A 23,084-nucleotide genomic window follows, 5' to 3' on the forward strand; every position below is an offset into this window, starting at 1 on the left:
TGCCAAACTACTATATCCTAATGAAGCACAGCTCATCAAAACACCAATGTTTAATTCTGAAAGCTGTGGTGAACTTGGCAGCAAGTCCTTTTGTTTTACTTTAGCAAAACAAAGCTATGAACTGGATTATACTACAATGGAAGAGTCTCTTTTACACTTTGCAATCTGAATCAACTGGAAAACTACCGGAGTTAACACTCGTTTACAACTCATAAATCTTATTTTTGTTCTCAGATTTGCTAAGAATGTTTTATTCCTTTGCCTGTTTCTGTATTGTAGAAATTCTAGGCAGCTGATGTACAGAAAAAGTACTCTCAGACGCGAGAAGATTATTCAAGGATGATAAAGAACCGAGGAGAACAAATGCAAATTGATCACCTCTTGACTTTTCAGCTTTACAGTGTTCACTTTAAAACGTTCTCACACTTCCCAGTTCAGCAATCTGAGCAGGAGCAAAGCCAACAGTTGAGTGAGTCACCTCATCAGCTGCTTTGACCTAAGCTCCCTTTGGTCATCACCACTCCCAGAACTCAAGGCATCTCTGCATCACTACCTGGAGCACAGGACTGACACGGGGTTAATTCTGTCCCCAGCACCAGGAGAGCAGCACAGCTCCAGTGCTGGGTCTGACCTGAGCAGCCTTGCTGAGAGCCTGCACTTGTCTTTGCCACACTGCTGCAGCAGCAGAACAGCAAGACTCAGCACTGCCCTGGGGGACAGACCCACCTCTGAGGAGCAACCTGAGGACTCCTTCTCCTGTCCTGCACTGTGCATGGAAACACCTCTCCAGGCTGGAAGCACCTGCAGAGTTACCTGCTAGTTAAACCTTTCAGCCCTGCACATGCTGACATGGGCCTGATTAATCTTCTGGATCTTTTCTTTCTCCATCACCATACAGGTATTTGTGCACACAGGACAAACAGATTGCAAGCAGGTCACCTTCTGCTGAGGCTCCAGCTCTTACCCAAAACCACACTTCATTTCTCACACATCACAAATGCACCAGTGAGTTCAAGGACAATGCAAGGTATATTACTGGGCTGTAATAGGAGGGATATTATCCTCTTATTTCTATCCAGCCTTTCCATTATTTTATTACTAAGCGATTCTGGGTTGCTGGGAACATTTTCTGAGTACCACTGCTACACTAAGAGCAAAAATTATTAACACTAAAGGACCCATTACCTCTTTATGAGCTTCACTGGAGATTTTATTGGTGTAGCGCAGCACTTCCAACTCCATGTCTGTCTTAATCACACGACTTAAAGAAAAGGAGAACAGAGAGCACGTTAGGCTGCAACTTCACAGCTTAAGAATACAAAATTAAAAACCCCCTGAAAATAATTAGATCAAGTACACCCCAAGAGCAAACAGCTCTTACAGTATTCATGACAGCAAAGTTTTGTTGGCTTTGATTCAGCATTAGCAAAACAATCTTAAAAAGGGAAGTCACAAGCATTTCAAACATCAGCCTGCCCCATTTAATACTTATAAACAGGTGGTTCAACCAGCATTTTTTCAACTCATTCTACAATACATTAGGAACAAAACCAATGCATTTCTGCATTTGTCATGACTCAAGCACTGCTTCAAATAGAACATTTCCATAAGCATACTTGATTTACTTTTTAAACACAATTTGAAACTAGTTTACATCATTAAATTCCCAGATCTCCAGAATTCTGTTCAGCACAATCCCAACTCCCACCTATTTGCAATACCTCAAAAGGTGTGCAGGGGGTGGTGTAAAGAAATGCTATTTGTTTGGTGTTAAAAAATCCAAACCATGAAATTCAGAAACCACAGCAGCAGTAATTACAGCCACAATCTCCATTCTTTCACATGCTTCTAAGGAAAATAAAAACCAAAACCCCCAAAACCAAGCAACCCCCTAAAAACCCAATCCTGCTCTTATAAGATAATGAATTTGTGTATGTTTATGTGCCTTGACACTCTCTTCTGAACTCATCTCAAAAATTTACCATTTAATTCTTCTCTACATGTATTTTTATCATGTATTTCAAATAAAAGCAGCTATTTAGTGTGACATGAACAGGAAAGCATTGTCCCATAATTCCTATTAAAAACCACATGCTCTTTCCACTGCTACACACACCAAATTCCCAGTATTTTTCATGCCTGTCTCAAAGGCAGCTGTGAAGTACATTCTTACTGCTTACAAAGTGCAGAACCACATCTCTTGAATCGCACGAAAATATTTAAACTGCATTTTCCAGCTCCACTCCAGAGTTTGCAGCAGTTACAAAGCACCATAACTGATGTGCTTTGGAACTGCCACCAGACACCCCTTTTTACTGTACCACGCTCCTCCTCACACGGCTGTAGAAAACTATTTACTGTATTTCTGCTCCTGTAGTTCATTTTAATGAGTCCAGAGACAGGCTTCTCAGCCATCAGTGCCTCTGAGGTGAGAGCAGAGCACTTCCCACAGACACTGATTGCACTGCCACAGCTCAGCCACTCCCCTTCCAACCCAACCTTCTGGCAAGAGCAAAGGTGCCTTTGTGAAATCCCAACATCGATCAAAACGCCTTTACAAACAGAAACACAGCAGAGGGGAATGGATTGACTTTCTTAGTCAACTGGAATATGACACAAAATAATCATTATGCACATTGAGAATGAGAAGTACAAGGTTTTAAAATGCACACAGAAGTGCAAAAAATTACAGCGGGATGGTAAAATCTGCTGACCGTGGGTGAGGAAACAAATTTCTGCTTCTGTCTTTCAGCCAAGACGTAAAGAACAGTGGCCCAAACACATTCCAGGTAGAATGAGGCAGCAAAGGCTCATAGATTATTTTTTTTAAATCCTGTTCTTCGGAAGACTGCATGTGCTAGCAGGGTAATTTAATACTGGTTTGATGTGCCTTTATATTACTTTCAATATACAGTACATATCCCTGATCTGCAAGTGCCTGAAAAATAAGTTGTTTCATAATTCAGTTGTCTAATCTCTGTTGGAATCTGCTAGTAATACAAGTTAGTAACTGCTCCACAGCAAGTGCAAACAGTATTAAAACCCATTTTCCTTGACTTGGACATAAGGCTTCAGGGTTCAAGGTATTTATTTTAGATGACAATTTCTCAGGTATCTTTCTGAATACAGAAAGTCATGCTCAGCCTCAGACACAGTTTTTATTCAATGCAACCCCTTCATTTACACAAGGTCAGGCAGTGAAATATTTTACAGAAGATGTTTAGTCATTCTGAGACCAACAAAACCCACTACCCAACCATTAGCAGGGAAGAGAGGGAGGATGTGCAATTGTGCAGGGAACATGATCACCTTCACCCTCCACTAGATACCAAAAAGTCACTGGTTACAGTGGTACTGTTGATGGAGTTGCCACAGCATGTCTGGGTAGTAGAAAGGCCTTTATTTCACCACCACCTCACTGCCCTGATGGTGTAAAAAGCAGCACTTCCCCAAGCCAGGTTTAAACCAGTGTTGCCCACTTCAGGGCAACCTTGCAGGTGATGAGTGTCCACAGTTCTCATGATGTTTCTCCCCCTCACTTCCAAAAGAAGGATAGGATGAAAATCACACCTTTGTTCATGAACGTGAACTTCAACATTCTCTTAAAAACAGCTCTTGGACCAGTTACACACTTTGCATAAATGCATTAATATTTTAATGGGAACAAATAATTTCCAGGCTCCAGCTAATGCAACTGTGAAAATGGACAGATTCAGCATGGAAGGCAGCCCTCAGACTAACAGGCACTCAGTGCAATCAAGCTGAAAGAGAAGCACAAGTCTCTGACTGTCAGGACTGGCCTAAAATTTTCAGCTTTTTTTTTTTTCCCCTCATTTTAGCACTGTAAAACCATTTCCTCTTCTTAATTCTCCTCTTTTGCACACATTTTGTGCTTTTATTTGCACTTGGCCATATGAGCAGCTGGTCTTTTCACACATGTCAGTCATCCAACAGGAGAGGGAAGCTTTAATATAAACAAGTATCACTTCAATCCTAAAATCACATTTGGGCATTTTAAATGCCTGGATGCCAAATTTCATGCACAACCTAATCAAGTGGTCAGGAGCATACAGAATTTGAGGCAATTATGAAGCTGACACTCACCTAACTCAACTACATTTTCCTAAACTGGTGCTTTCCTCCAAGATACACAAATGTTTGCTTCCCTCTGTGCACTCTGCAGCCCTGATCACACCACCAGAAGTATCTGTTTCCAGTTATCAGCTCAGGGTTTTATCACATGCCTTGTTTTGCTGCTTTTTAGTACATGTGCACAACCTTAATGGCTCCTGCTCGTGACATGCATGGAAAACATCTGGGAACATCCACTCCCCCTTGTCCTTCTGGAAATATTACATTTATAGACCACCTAACAAGTGCAAATGATGCCCATGTAGACAGACCCCACAGTCCTGCCTTGTCTTCACCCTTTCTCACCTCTGCTGTTATCTTTCCACACTTTATTTATAGAAATTTCTCTTCCACAGTTGATATATTTATGCTCTTCTGCAAGGCACAACAACTTGCTGAGTTAAGATCAAATGCAAAGGAGAGGCATCACAGCACAATTCTGAAACTCAGGTGCATGAACACCAAACACAGGAGTTCAAAAACATGTTAAGAGGTTTACAATATAGATAGAAAGCCCTCTGAAAACACAAAAAGCATATGCACAGCTTTAAGACAGTAACATACAGATCACTTTTCCCAAAGAAATATATAGTTTTCCATCAAAGCAATACAAAATACAGAGCACATGACATCTTCCAGTTATAACTATCAAATCCCATTTTCACTGGGGTTACAGGAAAATACAGTACAAATACAGGCACAAAAAGAGCTGCACATTGCTAAATGTTTACTTCTAGCACCACCACAATTATGGTAGGTAGCCACTGGTAAAATACAGTACCAAAAGGCCATTTTGCTAAGTGCTAGTGTAGAAAAACCTCCTTCTGATTAATAGGGAGATAATTTGAACAAGTTTCATCTTCTGTTTGATAACATTTTCCTTTCAAAACACTGAAATCAATACTTAGTGTATACATTTCACTATCAAATTTGACATGGAAGCCCTTAAGTTTAAAATGACAGTTTTTAAATCTGTTTGGAAACACATCCACTCAATAAAACTGGGGGAAAAAAAGAAAAGAAAAACCCTCTGCAAACTGCTGAAATCCAAAGGTCAAGTTCTTCTATGTTTTATCCTTAAGTTCCATGCCAAGTCAGAAAATGTTGAAATCCTGAAAAAGGATGAGTAAGCAAGGGAGGCAACAGATCCTTAATGACAAATGTTTTGCCCCTTGTCAGTATTGAACCATCTTTTTTTGCATTTTATTAGAGGATTTTATAATCCTGGTTCAGAAAGCTCAGCCATTTCATCTCTTGCTGGTGGTTTGACAGCAAGGCACGGAGGAGTTTTTCTGACAAGTACCATATAAAACACAGCAGTTCAGAGCTTGCTGAATTTGAAATGATATCCATCCCTACGAGCAATGATTCAAAGGATGCAATTTCATACCCTAGAATACAACCCAAAAAAATTCATCTCCCTAAAAGAAAATTTTTCTTCATTCTAAAAATATTATTGCTTGCCAAAGAAATTTTCTTGGGCAGTAACTTGACATTCCAAGGAGATTTCTGCTTTAGTAAGCTTTAACATACATAACCTGTCATTCACATATTGATTTCACCAGACACTTAAATCCTAACAACAGTATTTAACATACTTCTGACTCAAAATGAAACCCACCAAACTCAATAAAACCTTTTAAAACACTTCTGAATGCAAATCTGAACTTTGGCTTCACTTAGGACTCCCCTTCCTTGAAAGCCAGGTGGAGGGAAGGTGCATACCAAGCATTCCTCTTCCCCAGGACTGCAGGGAAGACAAAGCCAGAAGTCCAGGCTGGCACTCAATTCACTGAAGAGATGATTCTCTCTACCCCAGCTCCAAGTGCTGCCTTTCTACTGCCTCAGTGCTCCACCTCTCTCAGCACAACCTCCAGGGCATGGACCTCATGTTCATCTGTCCCTGAGTTTCCTGGAGAAGATTTAACCACCCACTAATTGAAACCACAGAGGAGAAAAGCTTATCTGGTGAGACCTTGGTAAGGTGGATGGAAACAGACTGAAAGCTAACTCAGGAACAAGTTTGCAGCCCTAATCCAAAGCCTTCTGCAGCTCAAACTGTCACCTGTCTCCCTTCTGTACTGCCATAACTACAGAGCAAAGCTTGGAAGTCATACAGGACCCTCTCCAGATCCCCTTCCTCATCCCTCTTCAAATCAGAAATCAATTCTAAAAGATAACTTCTTTGTTTAGGAAAAGGAAAGGTCCAAATTCTGGTAGGACAAAGTAAGTAAAGTTTAAAAATTAGCACCCCAAGCTTTCTGTGTTACAAAGCCCTCCTATTCCCCCTTACACTCCTGAGCAGGAGGATTAAGCCCCACTGCTACACAGCTCCAGGGCCATCCAGGACTCGGGGATGCAACAATATCTACACAAAGTCTCTCCCCTTTCTACTTTCCTTTCAGAGCTTAAGGTCGTGCCAAGCAGTGGAAAATGTCTGCAACAACAGAAATGTGACCTTTTAAAAATTCTACACCTTCTGAAACCACTCTGATGTTTGAAAAACATCTCCACAGTTTTCAAGTTGGCAATTAGCTGTAGATGAAGACAGCAGAAGATAGTTCTCAGTGTACGTGCTAATAATAAACATCAAAAAGTATAAATGTAGTAGCCTATAATACTACACTTGAGAGTGTACACTTGCCTTTTGAATTTTAAGATTTTAAGCTTATCTGTCTTAACTAAGGATTTGCTTCCTCATTTCTAGATTAATATACAAAAAAAAGCTTAGATAAAAACCTGATTCATTAACAAAAATGTTCTTTCTTCAGTTAATTTACTAAATGGAAAACTAGAAAGCCTTAGTTATGGAGAAGAGTCAGCAACACTGATCAAAAGAGGAAAACTAGTAAAATGCAGTAGTTTTGCACTTAGTCACACTCTAATTTGTCTATTCCAGACAGGCTACACCAGAATTCCCATAGAATTACAAAGTATGGTAACATGAATAATAATTCAACAAAATTAAGGCTGCTAAAATAAATCCTAGAGAAGTAATAACATCTAATTAAATACTAGATGTTCAGACAGAGTTTTGATCTACCTTTGATTTCTGTTGCTAGAATATAAATAATCCTCAGTTCTTTTCCTATTCATACAAATTCATATTTACATGGATGTGACTTAACTCCTAACACATCCTATAAAAATGTGTATCCAGGAACAATGTTAAAGAGATGTTACATAAATTCTTCGCTTTTGAATGCTGTTACCCAGCCCTGTTTTTACTTTTATACATTATTTCCACTCCATAACATGAAATGAGCTTAAAATTAAAACTCACATTGTAAAGTAGGAGGCTTCTGCAGAAGGAATCTCCTGCAGCAATGGCACAATAAAGGCATGTTCAACGGTACTCAGAGAGGAAGGTTTTATGCTACTCACCATTCTGCAATTTCAGGATGAAGGATTTTGTTGTTCACATTAAATCTACAAAAAACCAAAAGACACCAATATTAAAAAAGCAGCCAGACACATGTATGTACTCTTTTTTTTTTTTAACTGTGTCTTCTCTGAGGCAGTAAAGTGAAAGCAAATATTGTATGGGAGTTCAGCAAAGAGGAGACTGCACACACTCACCTTCACTGCATTTAGTTCTGAAACACACAAGAATAAATCAGACATGGAATTTTAAGGATGTGCAGAACCCAGAGTAACAGTATTTTTGACACATACTTATTACCCTTCTTCCACCAGACTGACCTCCAAAGGTCCCTTCCAAATTATGCTGTGATTTTAACTTTGCTCCTCCAACACCCTCCAATGAAATTAAACACAGGGAATTGCTGATTTTGGCCTTTGTTTTATGCCTTCCCATTTTTGTGTGCACAGAAGGTGGCATTTGATAAACAAGCTTGCTTAGAGGATGGTGAAAAGGAAAACAACTTCTCCATGTCTTTTCCAAGCCATACAAGAGGCAAAGCAGAAGCTTCCACCCTACCTTGGCCTCTAACACTTATTTGCTTTTCTGTTTATTTTCTACAATAGGCAATTCATATATTCTTGGAACTATTTTGAGGTTCTCTAAATAATAATATTATAGTGGCCAATAGAGTAAGAAGCTGAGTAATTAGGTGGAACACAAATGGATTTTCAAACATTGTTCAAGGGGGTTTTTTGCTTACAATTTAAATGGCTGAGGAGTGTTCTGCATCAAGGATATTTTTGTCTGACTCAGGACTGTTGGCTCCTCAGTTATGGCTTTTAAGAGAATTAAAACGCTCCAAGGCTCCCAATAGTTCCTCAAAAGCATGTTGTAAGGCAACAATTCATTTTCCCACATTTTTGAAGGAAAAATTAAATCTATTCCAGGTTATTAACCATTCTTTATACATCAGAAGGGACCAACTAGGCACAAATCCAATTTTAAAAATTATTTAGAAGTCACTTCTAATTGTACAAGGGTCTTCCTGCATCCTCAGAAAGCAGAAAACAACCCCTATGTTTCTCTTTTTCAGAAACAGATGCTCATAAACTTAAAAAATCCTAATAAGGAGAAGGCTAATAGCTCTGTGTTCCTATCCAAGATACAAAACAAAAACTTATCACAATATCCAACAAGGACAAGCTGTATGGTATTCAGCATTATGGGTATTAATGAGAAATCACTGTAAAGGCAACTCAATACAAAAAGCCACCAGTCACAGAACACTGCATCATTATGGAATAAAATTGGTCACTTGGAAACAAAAAAGTATCTAAAGGGCACATTTTCAATTTAACCATCACCATCACAAAAATTATTACCTATGTACACCAATGCAGAAATGATTCTGGAATGGAAGAGACAGTAAACTACAAATTCATACAGAGGAAAAGATATGAATGACAAAGTAAAAATCAATCTATAAAATTTCTAACAACCCTAAAGCCTGAGCTCCCTGCCTGGCTGGAAAGCACACCAACTGACACCACCATAGAAAACCAAGACACAGAAGAATTAAGCTGCAGCTGTAACAACAGAAAGAAAACTTCCAATAATTGTCATCAGTATGTCAGACAGAAAACAGATCAATGAAGGCAAGTGTAAGGAGACACTGCAGCACTGCAGAAAGCTCCACACCAGCTCTATGCAAACAAGAGTAAACCATGGTTATTGTAAAGGAACAAAAGAAAATAAAGGGCAGAGAAGGGCAGTTACAGAAGGCAGCTGACTTGGACTCTGAAAATCCACATTTCGAGAACCTGAGCAAGCATCAATGGATGAAATCCAAGGAAATCAAATGAGCCAAACATGAACCTCACAACAGAAGACTACCTCATCTGAGCATAGGGAAATAGGGGAAAAAATGTACACTGGTGTAGGCTTATAGCTCAAATAGCACTTCCAGAAAAGCCATTTCAGCCACAGAGATGCACCATCTGCATCGCAGTCCCTGGATTTGACCCTTCCTGGCCATAAAGGCTCTTCCTGAACTGTCTGTGCTGCCAGAAATGCAAGTTTTACCTGTTGGCTGGGACCACTTACACTGGCAGCTCCTTAAAATCCTAGTTGCTGTCAGCTGGGGAAGCTAATTAAACACACAGAGAGGCAGCAGGACTGAATCAGGAGGGTTCTGGGGTGGAGGAGAGGCAGGAGGTCATCAGGCAAACACGTGAAATATGGACTTTGTGATGCAGTGTCAATAAGAAAACAAGATGCTAGACCTCCAGGACACAAGAGCAATTCATATGTGGGAGAGAACCTATTGCAGGTGGCTTTTTCAGGGAGTTAAGGATGGAACTGTCTCTGTCCCACTCAGCCTGTGGGTCCTGTGTGAGTGGCTGCAAGGCCTCCTGTTCACAACTGTGAGATTTCTAAGGCAGGTGACTCAAATTACACCTCACTTTGGTTACTGCCGTGCTTTAGGAATGGTGCTCCCCAAATTAGTGCTCCCACTAAAATCACACCACTGCTCCCCCCTCCAGCTGGAAGCACAAAAGGCAAAGATCACGGGTTGAGATAAAAACAATTTACTGGGAACAGCAATGAGGTGAGAAAATGAACAGTTACAGCAGCAGTATTAATAACAAAAGGTATAAAACAAACAAATGATTTACATGGGAAAAACCCTGACAATAGACAAAATATTGAACCCTCCACATTTCTCCACTGGAAGGAACTCCTTCTCCCAAGAGAGGGAGAGTTTCCCTGCCCCCAGCAAAGATGTGAGGTGGTACAGAATAAATCGGGGTCCTGGCCATGCCCCCTCCCTGCTACTGCAAAAAATTAACCCTGTCCTGGCCAGAACCAGGACATTTACCCACAAGGCAGCTAAACAAACCACGTCCTAAAAGTTACTGCTTACGCTCAAGGGGAAGAGCTTTTCACCACCAACTACACAAACAGTGTTTAATTCACGTAATTTGTGCACAAACCCCCACATAAAATCACCCTGCCTTGGCCTCCCAGCAAAGTTTTGATCTCACTAGACAGTAAACAACTTACTCTTACAAAACATGTACTACCCTAATGTTAAGAGGATCACGCAGAGCAATTTAATTCCACATTTTTTCTGCAATTTGCAAATTGACAATACTTAGATGATGAGATATGTGGTCCTGAGGAAGAAAACAAATTGACATTTGCTACAGTTGCAATCTGTAACATATTAATGCTCCCATTTAATCAACACAGAACTAAGCAATAGTACACTTAAAGGCATGTCCAAATTGATTTCGTACTCAGTTGTCCTTTAACATGCAAGACAAATTCATTAGTTAAAAAAAACTGAGAAATCTACAACTCCTGTATAGTAGCACAGTATAATGAGACCTCTTTTTGTCAGTTTAACAAGTACACTTTGTGTGTCTACAGTGATAAAAATCTAAAACACAACGTTAGAATTTTCTCCTCCTCAACATGGAGAGGCCTTCTCCTAATGACTGACTTCATTACCAGGATGAAAAAAGGCCATTTAGATGGTCTTCACTGTCATACCCAACAAGTGCAGTTCTGAGGGAAAGGAATTCACTGCAAAACTTTAAATATTAGGTACGATTGCTTAAACTGCCCGTCATTTACATCAACTGATTCTGAGGGTGAAAAAACCTCTGTCAACACAGTGAGTAATGATTTATTCAACAGTGTTTTAAAGTATATGGCACAGTACTGTTCAACCATACAGGTTCAAAATCCTTTCTGTGTGGTGAGTCACATCCCCCTAAAGCATTTTTACAAGGGCTACATAACTGACATGATTAGACTAAAAAAATCCTGCACATTTTCCAGTCTGAAAAACGGGTCTATGAATGAGGGAAGAAACCCACAAACACAGAAGTGACCTTTACTAGAAAACTGAAATATGTATTTCTAGAACAGAAAGCATTAGAACTGCTTTGGAAATCTGCTTTTAGAAATCTCCAGATGATTAAGGCACCTGGAGCAAGAGACAGCAAGTCACTTCTGCAGGATTCCCAACAGCTGCAAACAAAGCTGACCTGGGGGGAGCTCCCAGGAACAGAGGGTTAGAGAACAGTGCAGGTCTCCTGTCCTAAGCCCTGTCCCAGACTGGTCCCTCCACTGAACCTCACATGGTACCACTCTCTGCTGAGTGGGGCAACTCCCCCCGTCCCACCGGTCTCTGTCTGAGGGCAACACAGGAACTAATGAAAACCAAGATATAATTCACTACTATGGGCTCTGTAATCAGGATAAAATCAAGTTTGACTACTGCTAGCACGACAAAAATGACTTAGGGTTGATCTTCAGGGCACAGAAACAACCCACGACCACAGGCGTCATTTTGCCTCAAATGACTATTGATTACACTACAAAAATTAATCAAATAGCTTAGGTAATAACATTCCAGAAGAAGTTCTAAAAGTTCAAAAAGGCAGGGAAGCAACATCATTAGGGCAAGAAAAAGACAGCTTCTTGATAGAAGCCAAGGAACAGCCTGCAAAGAGAGCAAGATTCAGCTTTTTCAGGAATTTATACATTATTTCCAGTATTATCCATCACCAGAAAAAAACACCAAAAAAACCCCACGCCAGGCCAAGCCAGCCTAGGAGAAAAAACAAATATGGGAGCAGGAGAAACACAAAAGGGCCCTGGCAAGAAAACAGATCTTGGCTAGGCAGCCAGAAAACAGAAACAAACAGGGGCCCAGGAATAAAATAAGAGCATCTTCACCAGAGCAGAGCCAAGGACAGAGAGAGCCAGCAAGGAACAGGCAGGAGGGAGGGAGGGCAGATTGAGGGAACACACTGCTCACTATAAACTCTGTGGGTTTAATCCCCTAGGAAACAACTGACACATCCAAAATACATGTTTCTATGAAGGAAAGATTCATTACAGGAGAGGTGGAGAAGCAGGAATGCTGGAATTGGTTTGGGTCTGCGTTGAAAACAAATATAAAATGGACTGGTTTATACACAAAACCTGTTGCAAAAACCTGAGGAGAGCAGAGTTTAGAAGGAAGCTCTCCTCCTCCTCTGGACTCCTGATGGACCAAGCACACCAGAGACAGGACAGTCTGGAAGGAGACAGAAGCAGCATCAGGAAGATTAAGGGAAAGCAGGAACAACACGTGGTTTGAGGGCACAGTATCTGTCAGATGAGGGGAGCTGATCCAACAACAAAATCAATGCATGCTCTTCCACACCATGAGCACTGGAGGGGAAGATACCAACCAGAGCTGTCAAAGGGAGCAAAATGAATGACCTAGTGCCTAGGGGGAAAGAGGGCTGAGCACAGTGCCAAGTCTCAGAGAAGTGTCTGCTAAAAAGCTGGCAATCACCCCTAAAGAATGGAGAAGCACTCCTGGAGCACACCAACAGCATCTTTGCTGCTAACCAAGAAGCCAGTGCTTAAACATCATTAATCCCTTTAAGTGTTGTAGGAGACATGCTATTAAAATCTCGAATCAAGTGCTAAATGGAGTGGTTTCCTAGCTTTATGTTGACTAGTGAATGTCTTGCTAATTAAACTCTAGTGTTTAGTGAAATTCAGAGGGGAAAAAAGGGGTTTTTGGTACTGATCAGATCTTTGTAAATCACTCCAGTAAAGAATCACTGCTGGAGTTGATAACTGATTATACTTCAAGCAGAGGTGTCTCAAATAAAACTGGAGGTATTGCTCCACACAGACTTTGGAGTCCACCTGTACCTGGAGAGCACAAGATGACTATCTATGTGGTCAAAGCAGCAGAACTCACAGTGGTTGTAACAGCAGAACAGGCACCAAACACTCATTAAAAGTATTAATGGAATTATGTATTATGGAATAGTTTATATTTAATTCACAAAAGATGTTTAAATGCCTGGCACCTTGGTCCTCAAAAAACCCTGACAGAACCATTAAGTTCCCATTTATGCTGTAGAGGGGAGGACAATGTTATTATGGAATCAGATTCCAGATCACTTGACACAGAGAAAAGATGACCCCAGCAGAAAGGCTTTCAGACTACACCAATGAGTGCCCAAACCTGCAGCAAGTTCTGTGCAGGACCATCTTCACTGCAGGACTAACATGCTGCTGTCAGAGGTGGAGAAAATACAGCGGGGTGAGTGGGACTCAAGGACCACAAAAAAAGGCCTCCACGTCTCAGCACCAGTGTTTATTTTAACAGGCTTTTTAATGGGGGGATGTGTTTCTTTTTCGCCATACATTTGAGCTGAAACAGAAAATGATCTCATTTTCAGATATCAGAACAGAACAGACAGTTGTATTTCATTAAAAATTGAGCCCATCATCCTCACCACATCCCAGAGCAAGCTGTGATGTATTTTTATTTTCTGCCTTTTCAAAATACCACAGGCAGGAAGGCATTTTAAGCCCACTAGTAGCCAAACTTCATAAAAAGACAACATCAAGGGACACTAAAAGATTACAACTAGGCAGTGATCTTATTTTTTCGTAATTTCTGATTTTGTTTTACACCTGTAATGCAACATCTTTTCAGAAGATTGTGCCTACCAGAATCCCCAATATCAAGCTTCATATTGTGCAAGGAAGTCAGTTAGAGAAAGAAGCTATTCTTAAAGATTAATTTTTCTGAGATCTGAAAATCAAATATTCCAATCCCAAAAGTGGAAATGTACATATGAGGATGGGTCTATTTGGTTTTAAAGAGTTACAGCAAACACAGAAAAAGAGAAACATTGGATTAATTTAGACGGAAAAGAGATCAAAAAAACCCCAAAAACCTCTCTATTTCAAGTCATTAGAAACATGTATCAAAATTTCTTTGGAAGTAAAATGTTCAGCATCTGATCTGCCATTCAACATCCTGTCATTAGGAAAAAAACATCATTTAATTTGAAATAAAATGAGTTCACCATAACCATGCAACAGTTAGTGTATAAAAAAGCCTTGTCACTTACTGGCTGATACCTTCAAATGAAGCTTCTTTGGAGATGTTTCCACTGTCAGTGTTAACACCACGCTGGGAGGAAAAAGATTAAAGAGGACCATGATTCCGAGCCAAACACAGGTATTTAAAATTTAAATCACAGGGAGAACCTGACTGCAGTAAGTCTTTAGGAAAACTTAACATAAGTTTACTTGAACCACTGTAAATACCAAGCCCCAGACTGTTTGTTCAAATGCAGTTCAATATAAGAAACAATCAGCTTCACAGGAGACCAGTGCAGAACTCCAGTCAGGATGTGCTGCTTAGGAGAAAGACAAGCTTTGATTTCTAATGCCCTTGTCTTGAGAGGGAGCTGTGAGACCTTTATAATGATTATAAAGGGCAGGAGAATGAAAAACAGGCAAGGCTTCTTCTAAAGTAATTTCATTTTCAAATAAATTATTATGCCCTGCCTTAGCAATGCTTATTATTTAAATTTGCTTGCTGCTCCCCTACAGTTTTCCATTCAAGCAAGCAGTATAAGCAAGAGTATTTTGGCTGCTACACAGCAGAGGAAAACTTCTGACATGTGCCTGGGAAACCCTGCAGAGCAGCATTCCAGGTCTGTACCTGGAATGAGACCACAGGAGGAGGGGACCAGCTTTCCATTCAGCCAGCAGAAAGGGAAGCACTCTTCCCTTCTCTGAATTCTTCTTCGTGGCAGTGGGAGCTGTGAAAGCCCCACAGCACCATCCTCTCAGCCAAAAATCATGTGAAAATTCCTGATTACAACAGGATGCTCACAGAGCAATAACTACTCAACAACTCCATGGGCAGAAACGCACAGTAAGAAGCACAGGATGGTCAAACCTTCCATTTCCCTCATTTCTCTTAAGGAACATGAAATTAAGCCACAGGGGCATCTTTTAAGGGTATACAAATATAAGTGGGAGAAAGACTAAAAATTGTTTCGGGCCTCTGTCCTTAAAGGATAAAGAATTCAGATCTCAGGCCACGAGACTTCTTGAGAAGGGATTTTTTGTTAAGACTTCTGTCTGGTCACTGTCATGGGAAAAGAAGCTGCCATTGCATTTGCTGTAAGGGAAAGCTCAGAGTCAGCAAATCATTTCTTATATATACTGGAGACAATAAAACAGATACTCTTAGTAGTGAGAGGTTTACAAAAAGTCTGTAAACAAGGAAAGTAACAGAGAGAGGTGACAGGGAAGAAGGAACTTGCAGTCTTTACCCCTACTCATTCATCCTTCTTCCAAAGAAATAAGCAAGCACCATTCAAAATACTTGGCAGGCATTTCATACTGTCTCCCTCCTCCCAGAAGTTGTTCTTACTAAACCATTCTATGTGGAAAAAGTAATCCCTGCATCCTTGTGGGATTCCCACAGGAAAGCCCAAAGATGCTCATGACATGACAGAGCAGCAGAAGAGGAAAAAGGAGTTTTGAGTCACTGTAGACAGGACCAGGAGCATGGCTGATGTTAGACAGGCTTGCCATGTTTTAGCAGAAAGCCAATAAAGCTTTTGGGCAGACAGAATGAAGACTGGATGAGGCCACAGGTTACAAATCTTGAAATCATGGAGGGACCAGAAGACTAAATTATTATACACAGGTGGCCTCAAATTTGGCATAAGACTGGAAGGAAAAGAGAGGGAGAGACAGTGCAAAGAAACACTAAATAAATTGATCTCCTTACTGAGGAAAATTTATTCTTCAGAATACGACTTACCAAAGTGAGAAGCACAGCAGGTTTCTTGGAAGCCAAGACACTGGATATCTAAAAAGAAGTTTTAGATTGCTGTTATTTTTCTTTTTTTTTCTTCCTCATAATCACATTGATACCAATGTCATCAATATTCACTGCATAAAAAGTGAACAAGCTGCAAAGACAAAAATGTTCCCCCGATACCTTTCAGATATTGTATTTCCTGAGACATGCAATAAGAGACAGCAGAATACCAATATTTAGACAAAAATGCAGTGATCAGGTTGATGATGTCCTTTAAAGACATAAATACCAACTATACTTAAGTTTAAGTCTGCTGTCATCATTAGGAAGACACAACATATGAGCCAAGAAGTTGCAATGTCGCAGAGAAATATGGAACAACTGAGTACTCTCAACACACTACTGCATATAAAACACATATGCATTAACACTATTATGTTACAATGTGCTGAATGCTTAGCAATGAACATTTACTGTTATCAATAAATTTGTCACCTTTTACTGACTAATCCTTTTATTAGGCTCCCTTAGTCTCCTTCAAACATTCACAAACTAAGAACAAAATCTTTGGGCTTGTAGAGAGCTGGGCTTGCAGAGCAGCTGCAGAAGGTGGGTACTGAACTCCACATCTCCTGAGGCAATGAACACCTGACATAATTCCACAGAGCATAGTTCTACCAACTTTAAACCAGTTTAATAGCACAGTAATGATATTAACAAAAGAAAGCATATGGCAGTGAGGTTTAAAAATATCGACTCCACCCTTTATTTTTTTGTTTCTTAATCTCACGAAACATCAGGATAACACACACTGGTTGGTTATTTGTTGATGTAAATCTATCCTATAAATAAGGCCCCTGGTGTCCTGATGGTGGCAAACCAATTCTTTGGCAAACCAGGCAAAAGTTATAGAAAGAACCTTGGAGAGCTGAACAGTTTTGCTACAAGTTCCAACAGCTTCTCACTTCAATACATATAGTCCAGGTGGAAAGGAGCCTTTATTTTTTAATTTTATTTGCTGGTCCACATAAAGAGCTCTTTTTTCCCATTAATGATGTTCTTAGGCAGTAAGGAAGCAGAGAATAGAACTGTACTTGTTGGATTCCAAATTTTAGATATGAGAAAAAGAAAACTGCTAGGTTCAAACAAAAGCCTTGGGCTGACAGAGGCTGGGAAAAAACCTTCATCTAGAGTCCAGATAAGGATCCATTGACGTCATGGGTTTGGAATGTCCTGCCCAAGCCGGAGAAACCATGCCCTGATCTCATCAAACCTGTGCAGAAAACCTTTTGGGTATTATCTCTCCCTTTGTGTTACCTGTTCCCCCCATGAAATCCCCCAAGATAAAGCAGAGTTTTTCCCATGAGGTAATTCCTAAGACCCCAAGTTGTGTTAACCTGGGTTTTTCCCTTATGTCATCCTTGTGAAACACCCCAATTTTAATAGAATGAATATGCAAACCCCCTGTTGAATATGTAAACCCTAAACCCTTTAAATATGAACTTGTGAGTCCAATAAAGCATTCCAGTTTTCTGCCTCCCCCGGGATCATCTTAGCCTCTGCATGCAATAAAGACATTTGTTGATGGAGAGTGACCCAAGACAACTAAGGTGACCCAAAAGAATGTGATCTTTAAAAATGAAACACGTATTTCCCACTTGCAATTTTCCCTGTCTGAGAGATGAGCATTGGAGAGCCTGCACTCCACACGACTCCAACTCACACATGTCAAAAAGCAACCTCCCCACAGCTTCCTCCACTCCCAGCTCCTGGCATACAGATCAAACTTCACTTTGTAGCTGGACTTATTATGAAAATGAAATGAAACCTCCTCACAGCTGACAAGAGCAAAATTTTTGGTCTGGAGAGTCACAGTTAGTGCTCTGCAGGAACAGAAGTATCAGTGTCGTCTTCTTCAAGCTGCTCTCCATGAAAATCACCCACAGAGCCTGGCAGGAATACTGTCCTCACCCTGCTGAGCCTTCCTACCAAAGGAAAGGTAGCTGGCCAGGTGCACAAGGATACAAACATCTGCTCAGAAATGAAATGACAACCCTAACTAAGCAAGGCACACTTGCACTTAGAAATGTGAGTATATTTGCTTATTCAAGTAATAAGGTGGTTCTACAGAAAATAAGAGTGAGGCAGGCAGCCTTTCCTCCCAGCTTTTTGGAGGCATAAAATAAATGTAGGCTCCCAAGTCAGAGATAGGATGTGCAACCTCCTTGACAGCAATCTCCTCAAATCTGCAAGGCATTGCAAAAACTGTATTTAGTGACAATTTCTGCTGGATAAAGACACAGACTGACGGGTCTCATCATGCCCAGAACACGTTTACGAGACTGCCTTTGGATTAAGGACTTTAAGGGCAGCCTTAAAAAAAATAATTTACAAGTGCTTTAAAGACAGGACATTTTCCAGTAAAGGTGAAGGGAGAGAAGGTCTCACCAAGTCAGGAGACATCCAGTAAGCAGAGGACTAAAATTAAGTCAAGTCATTGCCACTTACTGATTTTGTATTCACAGCAAAAAATACCCAGAGACACAGACAACTCACCTCAGTCACGTAGTGGGCTTCATCCACAGCATATTTTTTCCTGAAGAATTCAGGGGGGTGAATCCTTTGGAAAACAGCAAAAGGAAACATTTGGGTTTAGCTTTGCTGTTATATTTAATAAGGCCACATACAGAGAAATAATGTTCTATACTATCACAACAACAGCATCAGATATGAGGAATGTTTTAATAATCTTATCCTTGACTGCATTTCTCAAAATAGGAGGTTACACAGAAAGTTGCCACGGCTACAGAAATCAGTGTGCTTTAATCCAGCCCAGGCTTGATAGTTAAATTGTACGGTCTTTTCTGAATTAGAAGGGTTTTTTCCTGTTCTATGCAAGACAGTTTCATGAAGGATTTGTATGCAACTTTCCAACCCACCAGACTCTGGAAGGATGTGGAAATAGCAAAAGACCAGTCTGCCCTATTTACATGCACAGAATGAACAAAACATTCCTCTTCTGCCCTGGTAACTGCCCTGAGCAGACTGAGGGCTATTAAGAGGTGGGCTCTGCTGCCTCTGCTCCTCAGGACACCAGAGACCTGCTCCTCTGACCCAGCAGGGTGGGCACCTTTACATGTCCATGTCCAACTTTACATGTCCACGTCCAAACTAAATCTCCTCTGCTCTTTTCTCCCAGTATCCAACATTTAGATGTTTTTCTAAATGCAAGCAGAGTGTGAAGGATCTGCTTGCAGTCAGTCCCTCCAGGGCTCTCCTCCAGCTCCCATACCAGCAGCTGTACTGCTGCTCATTACTTCACTGGATGGTAGCAGCCACTTATTCACGAGACTTCAGTCTCTGATTACAATCTCTACCTCCCCAAAACTGAAATAAATACAATCAGTGTAATTCTGAAAACGTAAACTCAAAAGGGAAAAAAAAAACAAAACAAAACAAAACAAAACAAAACCCAAACAAAAATATAAAGAAAAAAAAAACACCCGGCTTACATCCTTCCACAGAGTAAAGGTTACTGGAGTTAAAAAACCATGGCTGGAAGAGCCAGAGTTTGGAGGGTCCTGTGCATTTTGCTTCCTGGGAGACAGCAGGAGAGCAAGAGGTATGCACAGGACAGAACCTTCAGGGGGGTAAACGTGAGACAAGAGCACAAGACCAATTGGGGAAAAAATACACGAGGCTGGAGGCCACAGAACATTCTAACCCTCACAGTGAGGACCAGCAGAAGTGGTGGGACAGACAGCTCAGCACCCTCAGGAGGTGTTCCACCCCCCAGGTACGAGCTGCTCCACACCAAGGGCTGTGCTGTAGCTGCCAGCACTGCCAGCTGCTTGGAGCACTGGCTTATGTCTGTTTTTTCAGTCTTGTGTGCTTATTTATCATTTATATTCCTTTATGCTCCAAAACAGTACTGGGCTGTGACATGAACAACAACATGAAAACCTTTATGGTGTTCTAAAGCAGTAAATCACAGATTTTTAAAAATGTATTAATCTGTGAAAGTACTACTCAAAGGTAACACAAAAATATCTCATTACATGTTCCCTTTTGCAATGCTCCTTTTGTGGACTCTTCCCATCACTGATGGAGATTTCAAAGCAATTATCATTTATCTTTTCTCCCTGGCTGATTTCATATATAATTTAAAAAATCACTATATCCTCTTATCTTTATATACTCTGTATATTATTGTTCCCTTACCTCCAACTTTTGCATACTCTGTTTCTCCTACAGGCATCTCCTTTTGCCCTCCTTCATTCCTCAGAGGCTAAAGTACTTTAATATTCCAGAAACATGATGAACAGATTTGGCACTTCCCGTTTTTGTTCTCTTTTACAGTCCCAATCAATTCATATGGTAACAGAAGAATCCCAACTGTAAAATCAGCTAAAGTATGGCCAACAGTAATTAATGATAATGTATGCTCTTTAGAGCAATACCTCCAAAGCATCTTTTTATGATTAGCTGCATTGTTTGAATCACAGAACTGCTCATTGTAAAGTAAATATTTCCTAAAAGTATATGCACAAATGTGCTGGATTTTACTCACTTCATTTAATGCAGTTAAAGTAAGAATAGGTCTCATTTTCCATCACTGCAGTAAGAAAACTTCTGTATTTTCACAAGCTGTTTTTCAACTTCTTTCTTTGTTGTTGTTATTGCTAGTTGCCTCCTATAATTGTGTGGCCTGCAGCACACTTCTGCTAATTTAATTCTTGGGTTATGGTTAATATTAATCCATTATTGATTCTATTACAGCTTTAATCCCTCCAACATCTCTTTTTATGTACACTACGACTCTTTTGAGGAACAAAAGTAGCTCATCATTCTTTCAAGGCTGAGGAATTTTTCTCTACTTTGAGAGAAAGAAAACAGCAGCTTCCCACAATCCTCCCTCCTCTCTCTCAGTTATTAAACTAGGGCATCTTCTAGATACTTTCAACTCCATCAAACCTAATGACAAGCTGCCACAATTCCCAGATGTGCACCTCCCTGCTCATCTTCTCCTTCCTATCTCACTCAGAAGTTGGCAAGACATTTAGCACCTAGAGAGCCAGACTTCTCAGCTCCTCTCTGAAGCACTCACAGCTCTGCCTCACTTTTTTTACACAGCCATTTAGCACCTCCAACTAGATGGTAAAATAAATTCATGTACACTTCCCACAAACTACCATCCCACGGGAGCCACCACGCTGCAGTGACGGAGCTGCCTCTCCCACTGGGAAGATTTCTGCTAAGCCCAACCCTACTGCAGAACCACACAGGTGCAAGGAAAAAGTGCCTGTGGGAGTCTACGTTGGAGTTGAAAAGTTCTGTGCTGTCACATGGAGAAAAGCAAACCAAAAGCTCAGGAGAAAGAGGAGCAAGGGAGGTGATTCTGCCCTTCTCCTCTGCTCAGGTGAGACCACACCTGCAGTGCTGCCTCCAGCTCTGGGGTCCCCAGCACAGGGAGGACTTTGGCCTTCCAGTACTTGAATGGAGCCTTCAAGAAAGATGGAGAGGGACTATTGACAAGGGCCTGGAGTGCCAGGACACAGGGAATGGCTTCACACTGACAGAGGGCAGGGTTAGATGGGATATTAGAGGAAATTCTTTGTGAGGGTGGGGAGGCCCTGGCACAGGGCACAGGCACAGGCCCTGCCCAGAGAAGCTGTGGCTGCCCCATCCCTGGAAGTGTCCAAGGCCAGGCTGGATGGATCTCTGGGCTAGTGGAAGGTGTCCCTGCCCATGGCAGGGAGGTTGGAATGGGATGATCTTTAGGGTCGCTCCCAACCCAAGCCATTCTATGATTCTGTGATCCTCAGTGGAACTTTTACACAATCTCTCCAGTCTCTTCAATTTTTTCCCCAGTTTAGTGAGGCTTGATGAAAGATAATTATGCACAACATGGTAGTTACTGTAAAAAAGTACCAGCACAGGATTCCTTAGCAGATACAGGACTTAGTACCCATTTGTATCCAATTTAAATGCAAAACAGGCTAAAGTCTAGCACTGATTGTCATTGTCACAGGGTACCTTCCACAAAATGCTCACTGGCATCATAAAAATCAGAAGTTACATTCAGTTATGATAATTTCAAGTACATCTGATACTTCCCAGACATGAGGAGTACTTCTCTCTACAAATGACTCTCAGGAAGCCAGAGGAAGTTAATTGGTCACAATTTTTAGGTTTGGCTTTGTCTTTTGTAAAGCTGTTATGGGCTGCCAGTTTCAGAATTCTGATTAATCACTGCAGAGACTACACACAAAAAACCCCACAGCAAGTCATAAATTAATTAGAAGGACTACCCAAGTGGAAGATATCCCAGATATTTTTGAATCATGTCTCCCTACCTATCAAAAAATAAACACCAGCCCTTTTGTAAACAGATGTGAACAGAAGCAATGACCTAATTTTTACAAGCTTTGGGCAGGGGGTGGGGGATGTGCAAAATTTTTGAGATTCCCTGATAACATAAGTTGACAAAAACCCACAGACAATAATGCATTCAGCCCCAAAAAAGCTCAATATCCTTTCCTATAGTTTTGTAACTCCAGCCAAGCAAATACCAGCGTTAGTTAGAAATGGCAATAGTTAGCTTCCAGAATGGCAGGAGTCACCATTTTATCTTAGAATGGAAATAAGCAGCTCCAAACTCCTGGGACAGCATTGTGCCCAAGTATGAATGCCCAACCCTCCAGGTAAAAATGTGGCATCTCAGCGTTTATGGCCATTAGAAAGAAAATATAAGAGTCCAGCACTGCTATTTATTTACAAAGTCCTCGTTTTTCTCCCTTTCAGCCACAAAGGGCCCCTTAAACAAGAGACTGACTCCAGTTTATCACTTACAATTCATCACAATTTCCAGTGAAAAAGCTTGTGTTATGTTGGCTTAAACATCAGAGCTATTTACATTTTTCTGATGTCTCC

At 40.8% G+C, this 23,084-nt stretch overlaps 1 protein-coding gene across 3 annotated transcripts in view; it reads right to left on the minus strand.

Annotated features, from left to right (window-relative positions):
- PEPD (peptidase D) overlaps window positions 1-23,084 on the minus strand; it is a 139,914-nt gene that overhangs the window by 97,990 nt on the left and 18,840 nt on the right. For all 3 annotated transcript variants that reach the window (XM_051805987.1, XM_051805988.1, XM_051805989.1), the window contains exons 4-8: window positions 18,708-18,771; window positions 16,152-16,199; window positions 14,437-14,498; window positions 7,516-7,560; window positions 1,186-1,261 (exon numbers count right to left, since the gene is read on the minus strand). In XM_051805987.1, coding sequence (XP_051661947.1) covers window positions 1,186-1,261; window positions 7,516-7,560; window positions 14,437-14,498; window positions 16,152-16,199; window positions 18,708-18,771 — 295 coding nt within the window. The remainder of the gene's footprint in view (window positions 1-1,185; window positions 1,262-7,515; window positions 7,561-14,436; window positions 14,499-16,151; window positions 16,200-18,707; window positions 18,772-23,084) is intronic.

This window comes from Manacus candei, unplaced genomic scaffold, assembly GCF_025592945.1.
Source record: "Manacus candei isolate 608988 ecotype Guabito, Panama unplaced genomic scaffold, ASM2559294v1 h1tg000065l, whole genome shotgun sequence".
Classification (NCBI taxonomy): Eukaryota; Metazoa; Chordata; class Aves; order Passeriformes; family Pipridae; genus Manacus; species Manacus candei.